Here is an 18,154-nt window from a genome sequence, read left to right as displayed (position 1 = left end):
GATGCTGTGTATGGTCTGATCATCACACCAGAGGTTGATCTGCCTGCCTGCAGCTGCGGGAATCTCTCACTGCGAGGTCTCTAAAATCTCGCGATATTTGGCACCACTCCGTGATTTATCCAACAGCTGATCATCAGAAAAGCAAAGAGCTGGGAAGATACACAATTTAAAGAGCAATAAACATCTTTCTGCTGTTGTACCATCTATTTATTAAAGAAATATGTCAGAAACGGACCCAAAATCGGTGCAGGATCTCACAGCAGTGGTAGGTTTGATAATAAACGAGATATTTTTGTGGTTAGCTAGGTTAGGCTAATGCTAGGCCCGGTTTATCTGTTCTACTTGGGATTATTATGATGCGACATAAAATTAGTTTACTGTTAAATTCAAATGATTTAAAAATACTGTAGTTGTGACGTAAAAAAAGATGATTTATTTGTTATTTATTTGAATATCTATGAATGTTGTCTACTGAATGTTTCTCTCTAACAGGTGCAGACATTGCTGCAGCAGATGCAGGATAAATTCCAGACGATGTCAGACCAGATCATCGGGAGAAATATCCTTTCTTGTTTTTAGCACAGCTATAGACTTAAAGTAGTACTCTCAGTGATAGCGTCTTATTTATAATGCGACAGTAAGCGGTTTAGAGGAATTTAAATGAGGTTAGCTGTCATTTACCAGATTCTTTATCATATAAGGTAGGGTTTCATTTTTGCATATAGTCAAGTAAATTGGGAAAAATGCCTTGCTCCGGTACTTCTGCAGGTCTTAAAAAGGCATTACAGTTTTCCACAAATTAAGGCCTTAAAAAGTAATTAAATCCGAGCAGTAATTGCATTGAATGTTGCATGCACTGCTAAAAATGATCTCAGTATTTGTCTAGATTTCCCAATGCAAAAGGACTATATTAAAGTCTATTCTGAGAAATTGAACAAAAACGAGCATTTAAAACTGTAACAAATATCCATCAGATGGGTATGAAAACGAACCAATTTATTCTTTAACAAAACTCAATTAATTTTCACAATCACTTCATTTGTCATTTTGCTTCAAGCAAGTGTATCTTGATTTAATTATCTTTATATATTTGGACCTAAAAACCAGACAAAAATACTGAGGAAGAGTTGGGAGCAAAGTTATTTAACTTCTTTCGTTAAGAAAGTAATAGAAAGTTGTATTTTCTAACTTTGAAATGTTGCAAATGCAACCTCTTGTACTTATTACATGTTCTGTACTTGTTCTTGCCTTTATAAAATCGGCAGAGACCCTGAGGGTACAAAGGTGAGGAGGAGGCCTTAACTCTGAACTGAACTGCCAGTTGTCAAGGGGTTAATCCAGATCTTTAACCACTAAAATCCCACCACCATTGTCCAACAGGAAGAGCATCTCAAAAACTCATACAAATCTCAGACCCAAATACAAACCCCTTCAGGAAAGCTCCACATTTTAACAGAACCAAAATTTACCACAACTGTAAGATCACCATTCTGTGATCAGGTTCACAAAATGATCTGTAAAAATCAAAATGCGGAAATTCTTTAATCCAGTGCTATGCAGGTTTACAAATACATACATTTTGTTTACAGTCAAGATCTACAAAGTAGACATTGCTTTACCCATGCACTCGGTGCCTTGATATGTGGATTTAAATGGTGGTATTACCTGTGCTTTCTCCTGTATCTTCCTTAATAAGATCCACTTGATGAAATGAGCACCCGCATCGATGATCTAGAGAAGAATATTGCAGACCTGATGACTCAGGCGGGAGTGGAAGAGATTGAAGGGGAGAACAAGGTCAAAGAGGGAGAGGCCTCTTAGTAGAGGTACTTAAACTATTAGTTGAAACCAGTTGTGAAAGTTTGATTCTAACTGGAAATTTGAAGTGCATTTCATTCTGGTATGCTGTATTAAAATGCACTGCCCTGATTGAGTGTTATCTTTCACAGAATCCTGAGTAGCAAAAACTATCAACACTCTTCAGGAGCAGCAAGATTTTCTCTATGGTGACTAACATATTTTGGTTTGATGTGATGCTTTTTTTAATATTTAGAATTTAAAGTCAGTCCTAATACTATGTATGTAATGTATGCTACCCTTTCCCCCCCTTTTCTGTAATGGATTGCAAAGAACTTTATAAACAAGACATCCAACTGTAGAACCGAACCCTGCTTTACTGTAATAGCACTAGCCCAAGTGCCAACCTAACACCATTCCTGGTTAAAGTGAATTTGTCACTGAATTAAAGTTGTTTCTTAAAACCTGTGTCCTCATCTCTCTTTACTGGTATAGCTCTTATAAAATAAACCATTATAGTTCATAGTTTCACCCAGTCCTCTTTAGCAGTTGCAAGTTAGTCAAATGTAATAAAAAGGAACGCATGCCGACATGCAAAATCTCTTGGGTCACATACTCTCAAGCTAAAACTAACAGGGTGAATTCTTGGAAATGTAAGTCTCATTGTTTAGAATTGATCAACATGTAAGCTGGGTAAGATGATGATTAACACATTTACATGCAATTTAAAACCATAACACTATCAAAGTTCAATGACTTCAGCTAAAATGTGATTAAATCACTTCATAAGATTTTTCCCCACCAAGAAAAATCTATTTTTGAATCTGGACTCGTGGAAAAAGGCTTAAAGAGATATATATATATATATATATATATATATATATATATATATATATATATATATATATATATATATATATATATATATATAGGTAAATTATATTGGACAAAAAAAAAAAAAAAACCATCCAAAACATTAACATTTTACACCATAATAATAATAATAAAATATTTTTAGCTGAATAACAAAGTTATTTATAATAGTATTAGTTAATCCTAATCAATCTAAATTATGTGTCATACAGAATTGTATCAGAACCAGATGATTTTTATTACCATTTCATTACTTTTTCACATTGTGTTAATGAGAATTACTAATATATATATATATACTGTATATATTTATTTATATACACACACACACACACACACACACACACACACATATAGCTATGAAATACAACCCAAATATTTTTATCTTTCAAAAAGTTTTTGTGGTTAAAAAAAAAGGACTAGTTCCCTAGAAAGGAAGAACATTTATTGAACTTTCTTAAAATGACTTAGAACATTTGAGTAAACAATATAAAAGTGACAACAATAATCAGCAAAATGCTGATTAAAACATTTCTATTAAAATGTACATTTGTATAAAACACCGAGTTGAACTGGAGAATGAACAAACCACGCTTAGAACACAAAGTCATGTTCAGTCATGTCGATGGCCCAGGCAAACTTATCCCTCAGGGTTTTGTTGTAAATTTTATCCAGCGGCACCTCCATGTTCTTACACCTAGAAGCAGAAAATAAAGTAAAGAAACTCTGAAAACATTCTGATATGAAACACAACATGACTTCCTGTGCAGCAACTGTGTGCATGTGTATGACATCATCACCAGGCCACACTGATGCGTGGATCCAGGTAGTTGAGTTTGGAGGTGCTCAGGGCGATCTGTTTGTTCTCCTCTCGGTCTGTAGCCTGAACCTCCATCTTCAGCAGCTGTTCCTCACACCTCTGCACAGCTTTCTTCTTCTTCTCCACCACACTGAACACACATAAAATGCTTTTACATGTGAATATCATTCATTTATAAAAGGATCCTAATAGCTTGAAGAGCAAATAAACATCCTCTTTCAGAGGCCTGGAATGAGATACTGACATGAGCAGCTTGTTGTCTGAGCTCCCTTTGGCTTCTTTCTTGGCCTGCTTTAGCTCTTTCTTAGCCAAGTCCAGCTGCTCCTTCCTGCTGTCAATCTTAAAGAAGACAAGAGAGAAATAGCAAACCTAATAAAACAGAATCATATTCAAAAGCCTCTTATGATATATTACTTTTTTTTTTCACTATTCAGTTTCATATCTCCAGTACCTTTGCCTGCAGGTTAGCCATGGACTGTTCGAAGGTCTTTGGCGGCGCCCGCTGATGGTTACATAGAATTGCAACCGCACGGTTTGCCCTGTTGTAGGAGAGCAACTTCTCTGCCGCATTTTCCTTCACTGTAGTAAGAATGACACATTTAACACACAGAAACACACACAGTTATTTCAAACAATTACTTTTGATAGTTTTTTTTTTTTTTTTACAAACTCAGTAATAAGTAATCCAAAAATTCAGTGACTGACTGTAACAACTCAATTTAATAACTGCAAATAATGATATATTAAATTATTATTGTAATAAAATGTTCATAATGTAATAACTTTCTCAAAACGTAATAAAATCTTGAGCTCATAATTTAATAATTACATTATGAGAAATGTATTACATTATAAACTGACCAAAAATATTGTAATATTTACATAATTATATAACTACTTAAAGTATAAGCAGCACAGTATAAGAGAGAGTTAAAATATTTGTGCTGTTAATTAGCCTGTGTGTGTGTGTGTGTGTGTGTGTGTGTATGTGTGTGTGTATATATATATATATATATATATATATATATATATATATAAATAAATATGTTTTTTTTGAAAGAGAAAGAGAGAGAGAGAGAGAGAGAGAGCACTGTTCAATGCCACAAACCTTGTTAACAGAAACATCTAATGCTCAGATAAATATGTACAGAAGAGATTTCCAAATATGTTGTTATTAGTTTCAACTAAGGTTGCTCTTGCTTTTTTTGTGAGAGTGGATTATCTCCCTAAAATAGACGTGACATGATAAAATGCTTTCTGCTTAAATACGAGAACAGTTGGCAATCATACTTTGCATGTTATAAACACTTTGATTATGTTCTTACTTTGGCCATGCATTAATTGCACATCATTGAAAGAGTGCAGTTTGATGACATATTTCATTTAAAATCTACATGAACCATAAGTTGCTGCCGACTGGACTTCAGTGTGGTGCCGTATTTCCTAGGGCTGTTACTACACAGAGCCGTTCTTAACTGACAAGCTGTGGAAATCCACGTTCATTATCAGCTTGGATTTGCGCAGCTTGTCAGTTAACAATGGCTCTGTGTAGTAACAGCTGCTCTTTGAAATCAAGCACCTGATGGAATTTACCGCTGATTAGAGAACCGGCTTTACTTGACGAGGTGCCCATTAATCATCGGTCAATATATATCGTGCACCCCAAGTATTTCCAACTGAAATGGAACACTGAGTAGAGGGTGGGGTTTTATTTTTGTGCTCCTCCTCTCATCTCTCACTCACAGCAGGCTAATGGTCGGAGGGGCGTGGTTAAGCATATTCTGCTCAAGCCATCAAACTGATGTCATCAGAAAGCCATGCCATTCCAGAGTAAAAGTAAATGATCAGATTTGGATTATTAAAGATTAAGATTAAAAAAAGAACACTTTTTTTTCAATTTATTGCACAGACTAATTGTTGACTAAGACTAGAAATGTGCACTCACAAAATATTGTAAATTTAGATTTCATGTGGACTTTAACATCTCAGATAATGTCCGTGGTATAATGAAAGTGGTTATAAATATATTTTAATTGATCAAAATTATTGCTAGGAACAATTCAGTTGCGCCCCTACTAAATTCTATTTCCTTGAATTGAAAGCATTTTTTATAAACTAATTTGGAAAATAAAATAAAAGTAATGTAGTCTGGGATAAATTGTGTTATCTGCCTCAGGCAGTAACAGCACAGAGCAGAAGTAGAATGAACAATTCTTTACTTGAATACAGTTATAAAGTGAATGTACATCAGAGGATATGTTGAAAAATAAAGTAAAACTTAATCAGACGCATAATTTCTGTGCCTATAAGCGGTTTTAACCAGGGAAATCATCAGTATAAAAGCCTGTGAAGAATGTGTCAGTTATAAGAAATTTACCTCAGGAAGATAAAACGGTCTAATCATATCGCCAAAACTATAAATACATCAGGCCTATTCATTTGTGTACAATATAAACAAGTTTTTATAACAACCAATTAAATGACTATCCCCGGTTTCACAGACTAAAATCTAAACCTGAGCTGTTTCAACTGAAAGAAACTCACTCTGACTAATCTTAAAATAAATCAATGCCTTTATTTTGTCTCAAACTGCACACCAGTAATGTTTTTTTTTATTTGTATAAAAAAAATATTTTTAAAGAACTGTCTGTGAAACCAGGCCTATATCTTAAATATTAAGCATGTCATAACCACAAATTTAGTAAGCTTTTCATTAAAAAAAGTTCACAATGTAGACTAAGCCTAATTTTCTTTTAATAAAACTATTATTGTTTTGTGCTCAAAGTTATTATATTGAAAGATAATTATGATATTTGTAAACAATCTGGTATTAATTTATGAACTGTTATTACATTAGAAGTTGCCACAATGTGTTCATAATGAATTTCTCATACAATACATTGTCTCATACAAAAAATACATTTAAGAATTATTATTACATTATGAGCTCAGGATTTTATTACGTTTTGAGAAAATTATCACTTGATGAACATTTTAATTAAATAATAATGTAATACTTATTACATTATGTGTTGCTACACCAACTCAGACATTTGCTTCGTTTGTGAATGAATCAGCTGTTTGAAAGAATCGGTTGAATGAATGACTCAACTATTAATGCATTTATTCATGCAATATCGAAACAAAATATTTCTTCAAAGCTTAAAGCTGCTTTTCTGTAATGCCTATCCAATGCCTTTCCTTAGTTTAACACAATGACTTTAAATGATCTTTTAGGGGTTAATTTCTCAGCCAAAACTGCTATGCAATTAATTAATTGGCTCATCATATTATTAATTAGATTAAAAGTTTAAAATTAGATGCAAGTACATAAAGTAAAAATACTTCCATTTAAACTATTTGCATTAAAATATATATTTTTTTTTACTTTATAGTAAGAAGAATTGTGCTCAAAATGTAATACAATAAAATAGATAAATTCTTTACTGTTAAAACAAACTAAGGTAAAACAATTACTGGTCACACTTTATTTCAAGGTCCAATTCTCGCTATTAACAAGCCTTTAACTATGACTTCTGCAAAAATAAACTCCTAATTTGCATCTTATCAATGGTTAGTAAGGTAGGCCCTAGTTGAGTTGAGTTTAGGTATTGGGTAGGATTATAGATGCTGAATATATTTATAAGTACTAATAAACAGCAAAAATGTTAATAATATGCATGCTAATAAGCAACTAGATAACAGTGAGAATTGGTCCCTATACTAAAGTTGTACCCAGGTACCTGCATAGTTTGAGGTTCATCAAAATAAACATTTTGTATGAAGGGAAAAAAAGCAAAAACATCGTTAAAATGGCTAGAAATCGATAATTACAGGGACTCAAACAAGTTTCTCTGTAAATTTGTAAATTCCAAGCCAACATGGACACCACTTACACACACACAGCACATGGCACCTGATGGGCGAGACCCTGCCACACACTGAGCTGATTTAATTAGAGCTTGTAGCGGATGCAGAAAACAGATTTCCTCTCAGTGGCGATCCGACACCTCCACCCCAGCATCACACACACACACACAGCAGCAGCACTCGCTCTAGAGATACTCGGATAGTTACACTACTCGCAAACAAACACAACAGTCTCATTAGCGCAAACACACAATTCAGTAATTAATGAAAACACCAAAGCTAGCGGCACAAACAAACTAGAATGAGCTCGTCAAACTGTGTCCTAACCAGACATGATGTGATAAAAGTAATATTTTCCAGATTAATAAGGAGTTTTTATCTTAATTCATGACCAATTCAAGCAAAGAGCAACAGGAAATTTTGCTAGACAGTTGTGTGTGTGTACACACGCATATATACACATTCACAAAACAATCATTTTTCGATATAGGGCTTTCCTGAAGCAGCATAAAAGCACTGAATACAGATGTTTAAACTGTTCATAGCTACATTCTGTGGTTTTTGGTTGTGCTCCATCGAGCTATGATTAATGACAAAGGAACAAAACTTTGCAAACCAGAAATCATGTTATTTTCTGATTAGCTTCTACTTATGCTTGTGGTGTAAAACCGAAGAACCACTGATGTAATATATACACTTAAAGTGTGTGAAAAAGTCCAAAACTTTGCACACAGACAACATGGTTAAATAAAATAAAATAAAAAAGTCAAAGTCAAATTATTTTAAATACATGGTATAAAAAAATAAAAATTAAAATTAAGTTAAACATAAGAACTCTCCACTCTCGCACTAGACTTGGCTGAGAAATTTATCTTTTAAACATTACCTTACGCAGCCCTAAAATATCAGAATTAAACCTAAAATTAAAAGTATGAGTGCTTAAAAATTAATAGAAACTAGAAATAAAACAGGAAAAAAAAAAATTGAAACTAAATTGAGAAAAAGAAAGAAAGAAAACAACAACAAAAAACTGAAGGACAATCAGTGAGGCTGCAATGAGTGAGCAATCACTCAAACACTGATGTAAAACTGCGGCTAGTTTCCTTTTTGTTTTTGCAAAATAGAAACTTTGTTAATTATGTTGCTTGCATAAAGTTTGGACACACTGTCAGACTAACAATATCCATATGTTCCTGTGGACTCACAGTTGTCAAAACGTACGCTGTTTTGAACACTCTGACAGCAATCCATATTGGCATCATAATCAAGATTTTTAGCAAATGTTCCAACATACAGTACATCCATACTGACGGCATGACTGAACATCTGGAAGTTGTACTAGTCTTCTTGATGTTGAATGTTCATTTGAAGTTTGACTGATAGAATGGAGGACGAAAATAGGAGAGAGAAAGTGAGGCAGAAAAACAAAACACTCACTGTTGCTGAGTTCTTTCAGCTGTTGCTGCAGGGTTATGGAGGCGTTATATGTCCTAAAAACCTTTGCAGTCAATCCTGGCATGAGGGAACTCAGGTGTTTATTCAGCAGTTGAGTCTGGAAAGTCAAAAACAAGACATTAAAGTTAGAATTCAAACACAAACACTGAGAAATCGTCATATTTTATTATCCAGCTTCATTGTAAACCACAAGATGGCGCTGTTGCTTTTTTGGTCCGTAAATAAACACAAAGATGTCTAAAAGAGTAATCTGGGCAATTTTTTTTCCTCCTCCAAAGATATCAGACATTTGTTCCAACTTTAATGGATCTGTGAGTGCAGGAGTATGGGTTGTATGTTCCAGACATAAAGAAAACATCCATTAAATCTGGCTACATCAACAAGATGAGTCTCAAAAAGGGCTCACAGACACAAGCTATGTAACCAGCAAGTTGCCTGATGTGCATCCACATCACACTCATTTGAAAACTTCTCAACTGTAAAACCCTTGCTCACTTTTCCTTTACGTGCAAAGTACAAAAAATCCAAATATTTACTTCACAAACTGGTTTTGTGCGACCCAGTGGAATACAAGTACAGTCACACATCTGCATTCTAATGAAGCTAGATGTGTTTTCTTAAAGGTGCTAAATGCTAATGACACCAGCTGTGTCCTAGCATGTCAATTGCTGCTGATGTTTGATGACGCGCATGGCAAGACACTCGACACATGTTGAACATGTCAGTCTGTTCGACACTGTTCACAAGGGAACACTGTGACATTTGGGCTAGGACACCCAGTGACTCAAAGGAACAGCAAAGTGTTTTTGTGTTTTTAACCAAACTATACTTCTGGGAACACAACTGCTGCAAAATGTCCCTCAAATGTTAGCTAAACCTGACAAGCTACTTTTAGGGACATCCTCATAAAAATGACTAAATGTCCTTTTTAGCTCTACAGCTGTATTATAGGGATACGACTATAATTAGTAGAGAAATAAAAAAGGACAAAAATACAGAAATCACAATGTGGAATCGAGCCTCTAAGAAACATCCCAATGTGCACAAAACAAAATGAAACAAAACCAAAATAATTAGAACAAAAATTCTGAAATGACCTCGGACTTAAAATCGCATTCAAATGTGCACAAAAAGCTAAACAATATGAGAAAAAAAACAAGAATAAAGAAATGTCAATGTGGACTCAACCCTCTAAGAAACATTCAAATGTGCACAAAACAAAGAAACAAAAACTTCTCAAATTATGATGAAAAGTTGATTTCAATAATTCAACAAATTGTGTATTAAATAAGTTCAATGCACACAGACTGAAGTGGTTTTAGTCTTTGGTTCTTTTAATTTTGATGATTTTGGCTCACATTTAACAAAAACCCACTAAGTCACTATCAACAAATTAGAATATGGTGACATGTCAATCAGCTAATCAATTCAAAACACCTGCAAAGGTTTCCTGAGCCCTCAAAATGATCTCTCAGTTTGGTTCACTAGGCTACACAATCATGGGGAAGACTGCTGATCTGACAGTTGTCCAGAAGACAATCATTGACACCCTTCACAAGGAGGGTAAGCCACAAACATTCATTGCTAAAGAAGCTGGCTGTTCACAGAGTGCTGTATCCAAGCATGTTAAAGTTGAGTGGGAGGAAAAAATCTGGAAGAAAAAGATAAATAACCAACTGAGAGAACCTCAGCCTTATGAGAATTGACAAGCAAAATCGATTCAAGAATGAGTGAACTTCACAAGGAATGGACTGAGGCTGAGGTCAAGGCATCAAGAGCCACCACACATAGACTTGTCAAGGAATTCGGCTCCAGTTGTCGTATTCCTCTTGTTAAACCAATCTTGAGGCGTCTTACCTGGTCTAAGGAGAAGAACTGGACTGTAATTGTCCAAAGTCCTCTTTTCAGATGAGAGCAAGTTTTGTATTTCATTTGGAAACCAAGGTCATAGAGTCTAGAGCCGGGATAGGCAACTCCGGTCCTGGAGGGCCACTATCCTGCAGAGTTTAGCTTCAGCCCTCATAAAAACTCACCTGCCTGTATCTATCTAGTAACCCCGAAAACAATGATTGCCTTGTTCAGGTGTGTTTAATTAGGGTTGGAGCTAAATTCTGCAGGACAGTGGCCCTCCAGGAACGAAGTTGCATATCCCTGGACTAGAGGAAGGGTGGAGAAGCCAAAGTTGCTTGAAGTCCAGGGTTAAGTTTCCACAGTTTGTGATGATTTGGGGTGCAATGCCATCTGCTGGTGTAGGTCCATTGTGTTTTTTTGAAAACCAAAGTCACTGCACCTGTTTACCAAGAAATCTTGGAGCACTTCATGCTTCCTTCTGCAGACCAGATTTTTGAAAATGCTGATTTCATTTACCAGCAGGATTTGGCACCTGCACACACTGCCAAAAAGCACCAAAAGGCACCGGATGATGTCTACAGTGAAACATCGCGATGGATGATTACATAGGTGGGGGCAAGTCTGGGGGGATGGTGCTTGTTGGAGAGATGTGCCCGAAGGGAAAACACGGTCTACACATGAACCAGATGCGAGCGGTACGACAAAATACTATAGAACCACTGATCTTTAATAGAGATTCATTATATATAGATCAGTAAATAGAACTCATTATAATCAGTGATGCTGTCAACACTGGATACAGCGTGGCATGACACCACAAATCCCTGACAGTCAACTGCTGCCGCCTTGTATTAATAACATGCTGACACAAATTTCAATTGCTTTTCAAACGTACGAACGCAAATCTCGAAAGCGATATGTTAAACATCACTATTCTGGTGCATTATCATGATGTCATTCAGCCATCGGCATCGTCTATCGGCCCAACCCTAATTTTCTCCCATTTTATTGTATGCGTATCTTACCACAAACTTCTGAGAAAAGAAATCGAACGAGTAATATGTGAGTTAAATACTCCATTCCTATCCCCCTATGCAAGCCTTCTCTCATTAAAACGTTTCTGTTTAGATAGCTAGGTTAATCATTGCATCTGTAATATATTAAACGTATGTTCTATTGAGGGTTCAGCCAAGTTAAAGACACTTATTTTTTTTCTGAGCATCATATGCACACTTAAGCACACAAGCTTAAAAGCAAAGCAGCATGTAATAAGATTTGCAGCACTTTGTGGAAGAGGGCCAGTATTACTCTGCCACATCCTCTCTCGTTCACCCCTTCACTCGGCCTTCCGCTGAGTCAATCGGAAGAGCCCAAAGTACAGATTAACGTTCCCCCTCCACGATGGCCCACCATTACAAACCTGACCTCACTGAAAGGGCACATTTCTCTCTCTCTCTATCTCACTGTCTGTCACACACAAACAGTTTTCCAATTTTCTCTCACAATCCATCTCTCTGTCCTTCAGTGAGGGCAGAATCTTTCGGCTGCAAAAATTAAGACTGAAATATATATATAACCAGGCTGAAAAGAAAAACTATCATCCTTTAGTGAGAGCTTTTATGATGCAAGTCTCTCGAGAATCGTATCCCTCAGAATGAAAAATCTATGACTCTGCCGCCGTTTCAGAACATTACACTCACATTGAGTCGATCAAAGAGGTCGTCTCCTTCTTGCTTGTTTTCCATGAAAAGCTTGAGGTTTTTGAAAACCTGAAACAAAAAACACACGTTAGCTTGTTTATCGTATGCACAGAACAGAGGTTGAGAGGAAAGGAAAGAGAGGGAGAGGCACTCTCAATTATATTTGACATTTCGCAGAAGTCCTGTTTTCCTCCACTCCTACTAAATAAACCAGCTAAAATATGCATGGAACTAATTAATGGTAGCAGATGTGGTGCTTTTAAATCAGTCTCATTTGAATAACAATTTATTCTTGAGCCAAATGCATGAAGAATAAAGTAAACAGACCGCTTGCCAAGCAATGACAGAATTTATATTTCTGGAAATTTTTTCCCCAATTTAACACACTCGTATGGTACTAATGATTGATTCATATGCTGACCGTCCTGTCTAATAAGCACACAGAGGGGAGATCAACATTAACATGATCACATGTTCAACACTCACCCTAATACGGCCAGATTAAGCAGGTCCAACATTTTTGAAAATGTTTATTTTTCCATTTTTGTAATACAGCTGAACATTTTTCATTACAAGTTATATCATCAGCATAATAGTGAAAAAACTTGAACTGGGATATTCAAGTGAATTCTACAATGTCTTAGTATTTGTGTTTGTTTGACAGCAACACTTGAGTTCGTGCAAAATCAGATGATTATGTTCTCCAGCATGATTTGAGATGCTCTGAAAGAGAGTAAATCTGTACAAAGGAGTTACATAATCAATGTTACAACTCTGTTTAATTACGGCGTTAAATATAGTGCATGGTCTTGAATATTAATTTTCCTTTAAAGCATTCTTGTTTTTCATTTTCATATCTGAAATTAGGAATAAGGATATCTAATGCAGCCTCAGAAGCCTGGATATTTATTTTATTAAAATGGAACAACAGCATATTGATAGTAATGAACCTAAAACGTATCACAAAGATAATTTCCAGATTATTATTCATTATCCAGAGTGTTATTCATTATGCCTATAATGGGGTGATGAGGAAGTAGGGGTTGATTTTCACCATACCTGCAATTATATTTGACATTTCCGCACAGCCTGCCTGTCGCCAAATAAACTTGCGAGATATTCAGAAACTAATTAATTTTCACTTGATGAGCTTCTTTCAGATGTTCTCATTTACATTATGAGGCCTATGCAGGCAAACAAGTTCCAGCGGCTGAGCGCAGAACACCTCACACTTTTCATCTAGTGTGACCTGCTGCCTGTGAACAGTGAAGAAACAATACTTTCTACAGCTATGAATGGTGCTAAAATAACAACTACCCACCTGTTATGACTAAAATTACCATAAAACATTACATTTTTTTTCAGCTGGTGCTCTAAAGAGGTAATTGATAAAAGGTCTAGATTTGCATGTATGTAACAGCGAACAGATCATGCACAATTCAGTATGCAAATAAAGGCAAAAAAAAGATTTTAAACAGTCAATGGAAGATTGTCAAAATTGTAATAAAATCATTAGAAATGTATACAACTCAAAACACAGACCAGACAGAAATATAGATGCAAGCCAGCACAATCGGTCATCTCTTAAAAAAAAAAAATCCTTACCTTTTTGGTCACTGGGACCTTGTTGTAGTAGCGGATGCAATCTTTACCCAGGAAGTCGAACTCTACCACACACTTCTGACCTTCCAGTGTGTCATGTAAAGTGATGTGCTCCACACGTAGTGAGCAACAACCCACAGTGTCTGCCGTCTCGCCCTCTTCCTTTTCATTACCTGCTCTCAGAGCCAGCTGAAGAGTTTAACAAACACATACACCTGAGTCATGCAGACATGACATCATCTCCAGAACATCGGTGCACATTCTTAGCTGTTTATGAACATTTCATTTATTGACTAGATGCGCATGATCATATCGTTAGATATATCGCCCAGCCCTAATATGGACAAACACATTTTTTTCTTTAATGTTGAAAATTAGAAGAAATTATTAAATTATGCAATTGTGAAAAGTCGCAATTACAAAAAAGTTGCATTGTAGGTGCTTGCTTTTATGGGAAACAAAGCTGCAATTGTGAGATAAGACGTTCCAATCATGAAAAATAGTCACAATTATAGCTGCGATTGAAATATGTTAACATGAGAAGTTGTCGCAACTATGAAAAATAGCCGCAAATACGAAAAAGTTGCAATTGTAATTTGGTCTTATGAGAAAAGTTATGTATAATTGCGGCAAATTTATGTGAAACAGTTGCAACTATGATAAATAACTGCAATATATGTAGCAAAAGTCACAATTACGAGACATGGTCAATAAAAGCAGCCTTGTATGAGACACACTTTTCGAAGATATGCGGTTTATTCGTCAATCAACACTACATTATTGTCTAACTCCATAAGTTAACTTAAATTAAACTGAACTTTGATCTTTTGAAATAAAGATTTCATTATAGTCGAACTTAAAACTTATCTTGTTCTGATTTGGCAACTCAACTTCAGTAACCAAAATTCATTAACAAACAGTCCAAAAGAGATCAAACAACATTAGAAGTTAACCATGGTGTGAAAATGTGTCAGTGTATAATATAACCTCCTTTGAATTCCTGCAGATATTTCTGAGTGGTTGCCACAGTTTAAACAAATGGCCAGGAAATAATGCAGCAGGCAGTCCTCTGTGATATATCTTCTGTATTTATTCTCACAAGGCATTTTAATTGACGCAAACTGATTAACGGTACACTATAACTCGTTGGTCTTACTAAAATAAAGTCATCATGATTGAAATTCCCACTGATGTAGTGCAAGTAAACAAATTATGTTTGTGTGGCCTGACCTTGTCAATAAAGTAGAGGGCAACGGCTCGCTGGCGTGTGCCCATCTGTTTGGACTTGAGGTCCTCCTGGTACTGGGCTCGGATGGCATCCACACATGTCTTCAGTTTACGAGCCACCTCATACTTTTCCCAATCCTTCTCACCCTACAGGAGACAAAAAAGTAAAGAAAACCCAAATGATCTGACATGGGGCAGCTCACCCTGACACACCACCAGTGATCAGTTTTAAAGTACCATCTTATTCCAAAGGAGCGGATTGAATTATGAGGTGATGTAAAAGATTGTTTCACAAGAGACTTAAAAAATAGCACAAAGACTCAACATGAAATGGTATGACTAATATAATTTTTTGCCAGGCTTTCCTGTGCAATTTTACAGGAAGCTGGGAACAGAAAATATCCAAAGGCTTATATATTAGCTAAAAGTACATTAACTACCATACAGATGACTTCAAAATAACACACACTAGGTCATATGATGAATTAATGTGATTTTCAAGAAAGAAAATAAATTATATGATGAGAAGAGTAATAAAAATATTCCAGTCCAAATAAAAAAAAAAAAATATTGTATTTACCTTTGGATAAACAAACCTCAGGTTTGTTTGAATCCAGCCACTAGTTACTTTGTTGTCACAGCAACAGCATAGAGACCAACATAGTATAAAATAATTTAACCTTCACTAATTCAGCACATATAAAGCAAAAGGAAGCAGACAAATGAAAGGACTCGGGAAAGAAAAGCAAAGTGACGAGATGCTTAGGAAACGGTGTGGTGTATCTGTTCTTCTTCAGTTATGATTAGTACGTTTCTTGAGAGGTGTCCATCACTCAGTTCTGATGAAAAGGATCGCTTTGCTTCCTAATTTAATTAGCGAGAGGAAGTGAGTGGAACGAAGGTGTAGATGAGGTGCTGAGCTGAAACTAAGTGAGCGTGATTCGGCAGAACGCGAGAATACACGTCTCCTCTGTTTGATTGGACCGCGCTCGGCGCTAAAACGCGACATCAAATCACATCTATTATTAACAAGGTGACAGAGACAGACAGTCAGGTGGTGAAGAGAACGTGAAGATGAGCTGGAAATGAAGGAATGTACAGGCAGAGAGAAGGAAGAGGGCAACAAGTACATTTTAATCAAGTGAATAATAAGACCAAGATCCTTTAACTTGGATTAAAGAAAGTTTGTCCGACCAACTAACATATAAACAACAAATCATAGTTTGTTTTGTTTTTAAGTGTTCTTTAGGAATGGTTTGATCAAGGTAGTTTATACTAGAGATGTTCCGATACCCTTTTTCTCTTCCCAATACCGATTCCGATACCTGGGCTCAGGGTATCGGCCAATACCGAGTACTGATCCGATACCTGGGTGTGTATTTGTATATACAGCTGTATATACTACTAGCCCTGTGTAAATTGCTATAATTATTTTATGGCGTGCTTCAGACTTATCCCTTAATAAAACAATGAACAAATACATGGTGGACTACTGTATTTATTACAGTATTTTTATTATCTGACATGAATTTGACAGTAATATTTATTATTTATGAGACTATAATATATACCTTAAGTTTAGAGTTGGCATTGAGCATCACATATTTACAAGATCCTTGCACATTCTCGTTCCAGCTTGCTAGCCATGTTACGGTGTTGTCGTGACGGACTTCCTTCCAGCGATGACCAGCTGGGGGTTCTGGGATACGAGAGTCCCTGTGGAGTAAATTCAAACCTTACGCTTCCTCTGAACACAACACACTGATTGCAGAGTGAAACAGTACTTATTATTGCCCACGTTTGTTTTTTCAAAAGAGCTCTTAAGGGTAAAAAGCTTTTTTCCCCCAACTTTCTATGAAACATATCCGTGACATGCTTTTGTTAGGCCTTGCGTTAATGCCAGAGTGCTACAGCAATGATCCCACTTCTGAACATACAGTATTGTTCAAAATAATAGCAGTACAATGTGACTAACCAGAATAATCAAGGTTTTTCGTATATTTTTTTATTGCTACGTGGCAAACAAGTTACCAGTAGGTTCAGTAGATTCTCAGAAAACAAATGAGACCCAGCATTCATGATATGCACGCTCTTAAGGCTGTGCAATTGGGCAATTAGTTGAATTAGTTGAAAGGGGTGTGTTCAAAAAAATAGCAGTGTGGCATTCAATCACTGAGGTCATCAATTTTGTGAAGAAACAGGTGTGAATCAGGTGGCCCCTATTTAAGGATGAAGCCAACACTTGTTGAACATGCATTTGAAAGCTGAGGAAAATGGGTCGTTCAAGACATTGTTCAGAAGAACAGCGTACTTTGATTAAAAAGTTGATTAGAGAGGGGAAAACCTATAAAGAGGTGCAAAAAATGATAGGCTGTTCAGCTAAAATGATCTCCAATGCCTTAAAATGGAGAGCAAAACCAGAGAGACGTGGAAGAAAACGGAAGACAACCATCAAAATGGATAGAAGAATAACCAGAATGGCAAAGGCTCAGCCAATGATCACCTCCAGGATGATCAAAGACAGTCTGGAGTTACCTGTAAGTACTGTGACAGTTAGAAGACGTCTGTGTGAAGCTAATCTATTTTCAAGAATCCCCCGCAAAGTCCCTCTGTTAAAAAAAGGCATGTGCAGAAGAGGTTACAATTTGCCAAAGAACACATCAACTGGCCTAAAGAGAAATGGAGGAACCTTTTGTGGACTGATGAGAGTAAAATTGTTCTTTTTGGGTCCAAGGGCCACAGGCAGTTTGTGAGACGACCCCCAAACTCTGAATTCAAGCCACAGTACACAGTGAAGACAGTGAAGCATGGAGGTGCAAGCATCATGATATGGGCATGTTTCTCCTACTATGGTGTTGGGCCTATTTATCGCATACCAGGGATCATGGATCAGTTTGCATATGTTAAAATACTTGAAGAGGTCATGTTGCCCTATGCTGAAGAGGACTAGCCCTTGAAA

General features: G+C 36.2%; 2 protein-coding genes across 3 annotated transcripts in view; one reads left to right on the top strand and one right to left on the bottom strand.

Annotated features, from left to right (window-relative positions):
* The first annotated feature begins 96 nt into the window (after positions 1–96).
* hsbp1b (heat shock factor binding protein 1b) lies at positions 97–2,261 on the top strand. The gene is made up of 4 exons (XM_052581659.1): positions 97–265; positions 493–559; positions 1,703–1,826; positions 1,950–2,261. The coding sequence occupies exons 1-3, from the start codon at positions 221–223 to the stop codon at positions 1,819–1,821; spliced, it is 231 nt and encodes a 76-aa protein (XP_052437619.1). The 5' UTR covers positions 97–220; the 3' UTR covers positions 1,822–1,826; positions 1,950–2,261.
* Positions 2,262–3,093: 832 nt separating this feature from the next.
* Positions 3,094–18,154, bottom strand: part of zgc:173742 (DNA topoisomerase I, mitochondrial) — a 30,896-nt gene continuing 15,835 nt past the window's right edge. For both annotated transcript variants that reach the window (XM_052582652.1, XM_052582653.1), the window contains exons 12-20: positions 16,767–16,911; positions 15,199–15,342; positions 13,972–14,157; positions 12,367–12,435; positions 8,798–8,912; positions 3,942–4,069; positions 3,735–3,829; positions 3,471–3,620; positions 3,094–3,367 (exon numbers count right to left, since the gene is read on the bottom strand). In XM_052582652.1, coding sequence (XP_052438612.1) covers positions 3,265–3,367; positions 3,471–3,620; positions 3,735–3,829; positions 3,942–4,069; positions 8,798–8,912; positions 12,367–12,435; positions 13,972–14,157; positions 15,199–15,342; positions 16,767–16,911 — 1,135 coding nt within the window. In that variant the 3' untranslated portion in view covers positions 3,094–3,264. The remainder of the gene's footprint in view (positions 3,368–3,470; positions 3,621–3,734; positions 3,830–3,941; positions 4,070–8,797; positions 8,913–12,366; positions 12,436–13,971; positions 14,158–15,198; positions 15,343–16,766; positions 16,912–18,154) is intronic.

The sequence above is a fragment of the Carassius gibelio genome, chromosome B18 (genome assembly GCF_023724105.1).
Source record: "Carassius gibelio isolate Cgi1373 ecotype wild population from Czech Republic chromosome B18, carGib1.2-hapl.c, whole genome shotgun sequence".
Classification (NCBI taxonomy): domain Eukaryota; kingdom Metazoa; phylum Chordata; class Actinopteri; order Cypriniformes; family Cyprinidae; genus Carassius; species Carassius gibelio.
This window is presented reverse-complemented; position numbering and strand designations above follow the sequence as displayed.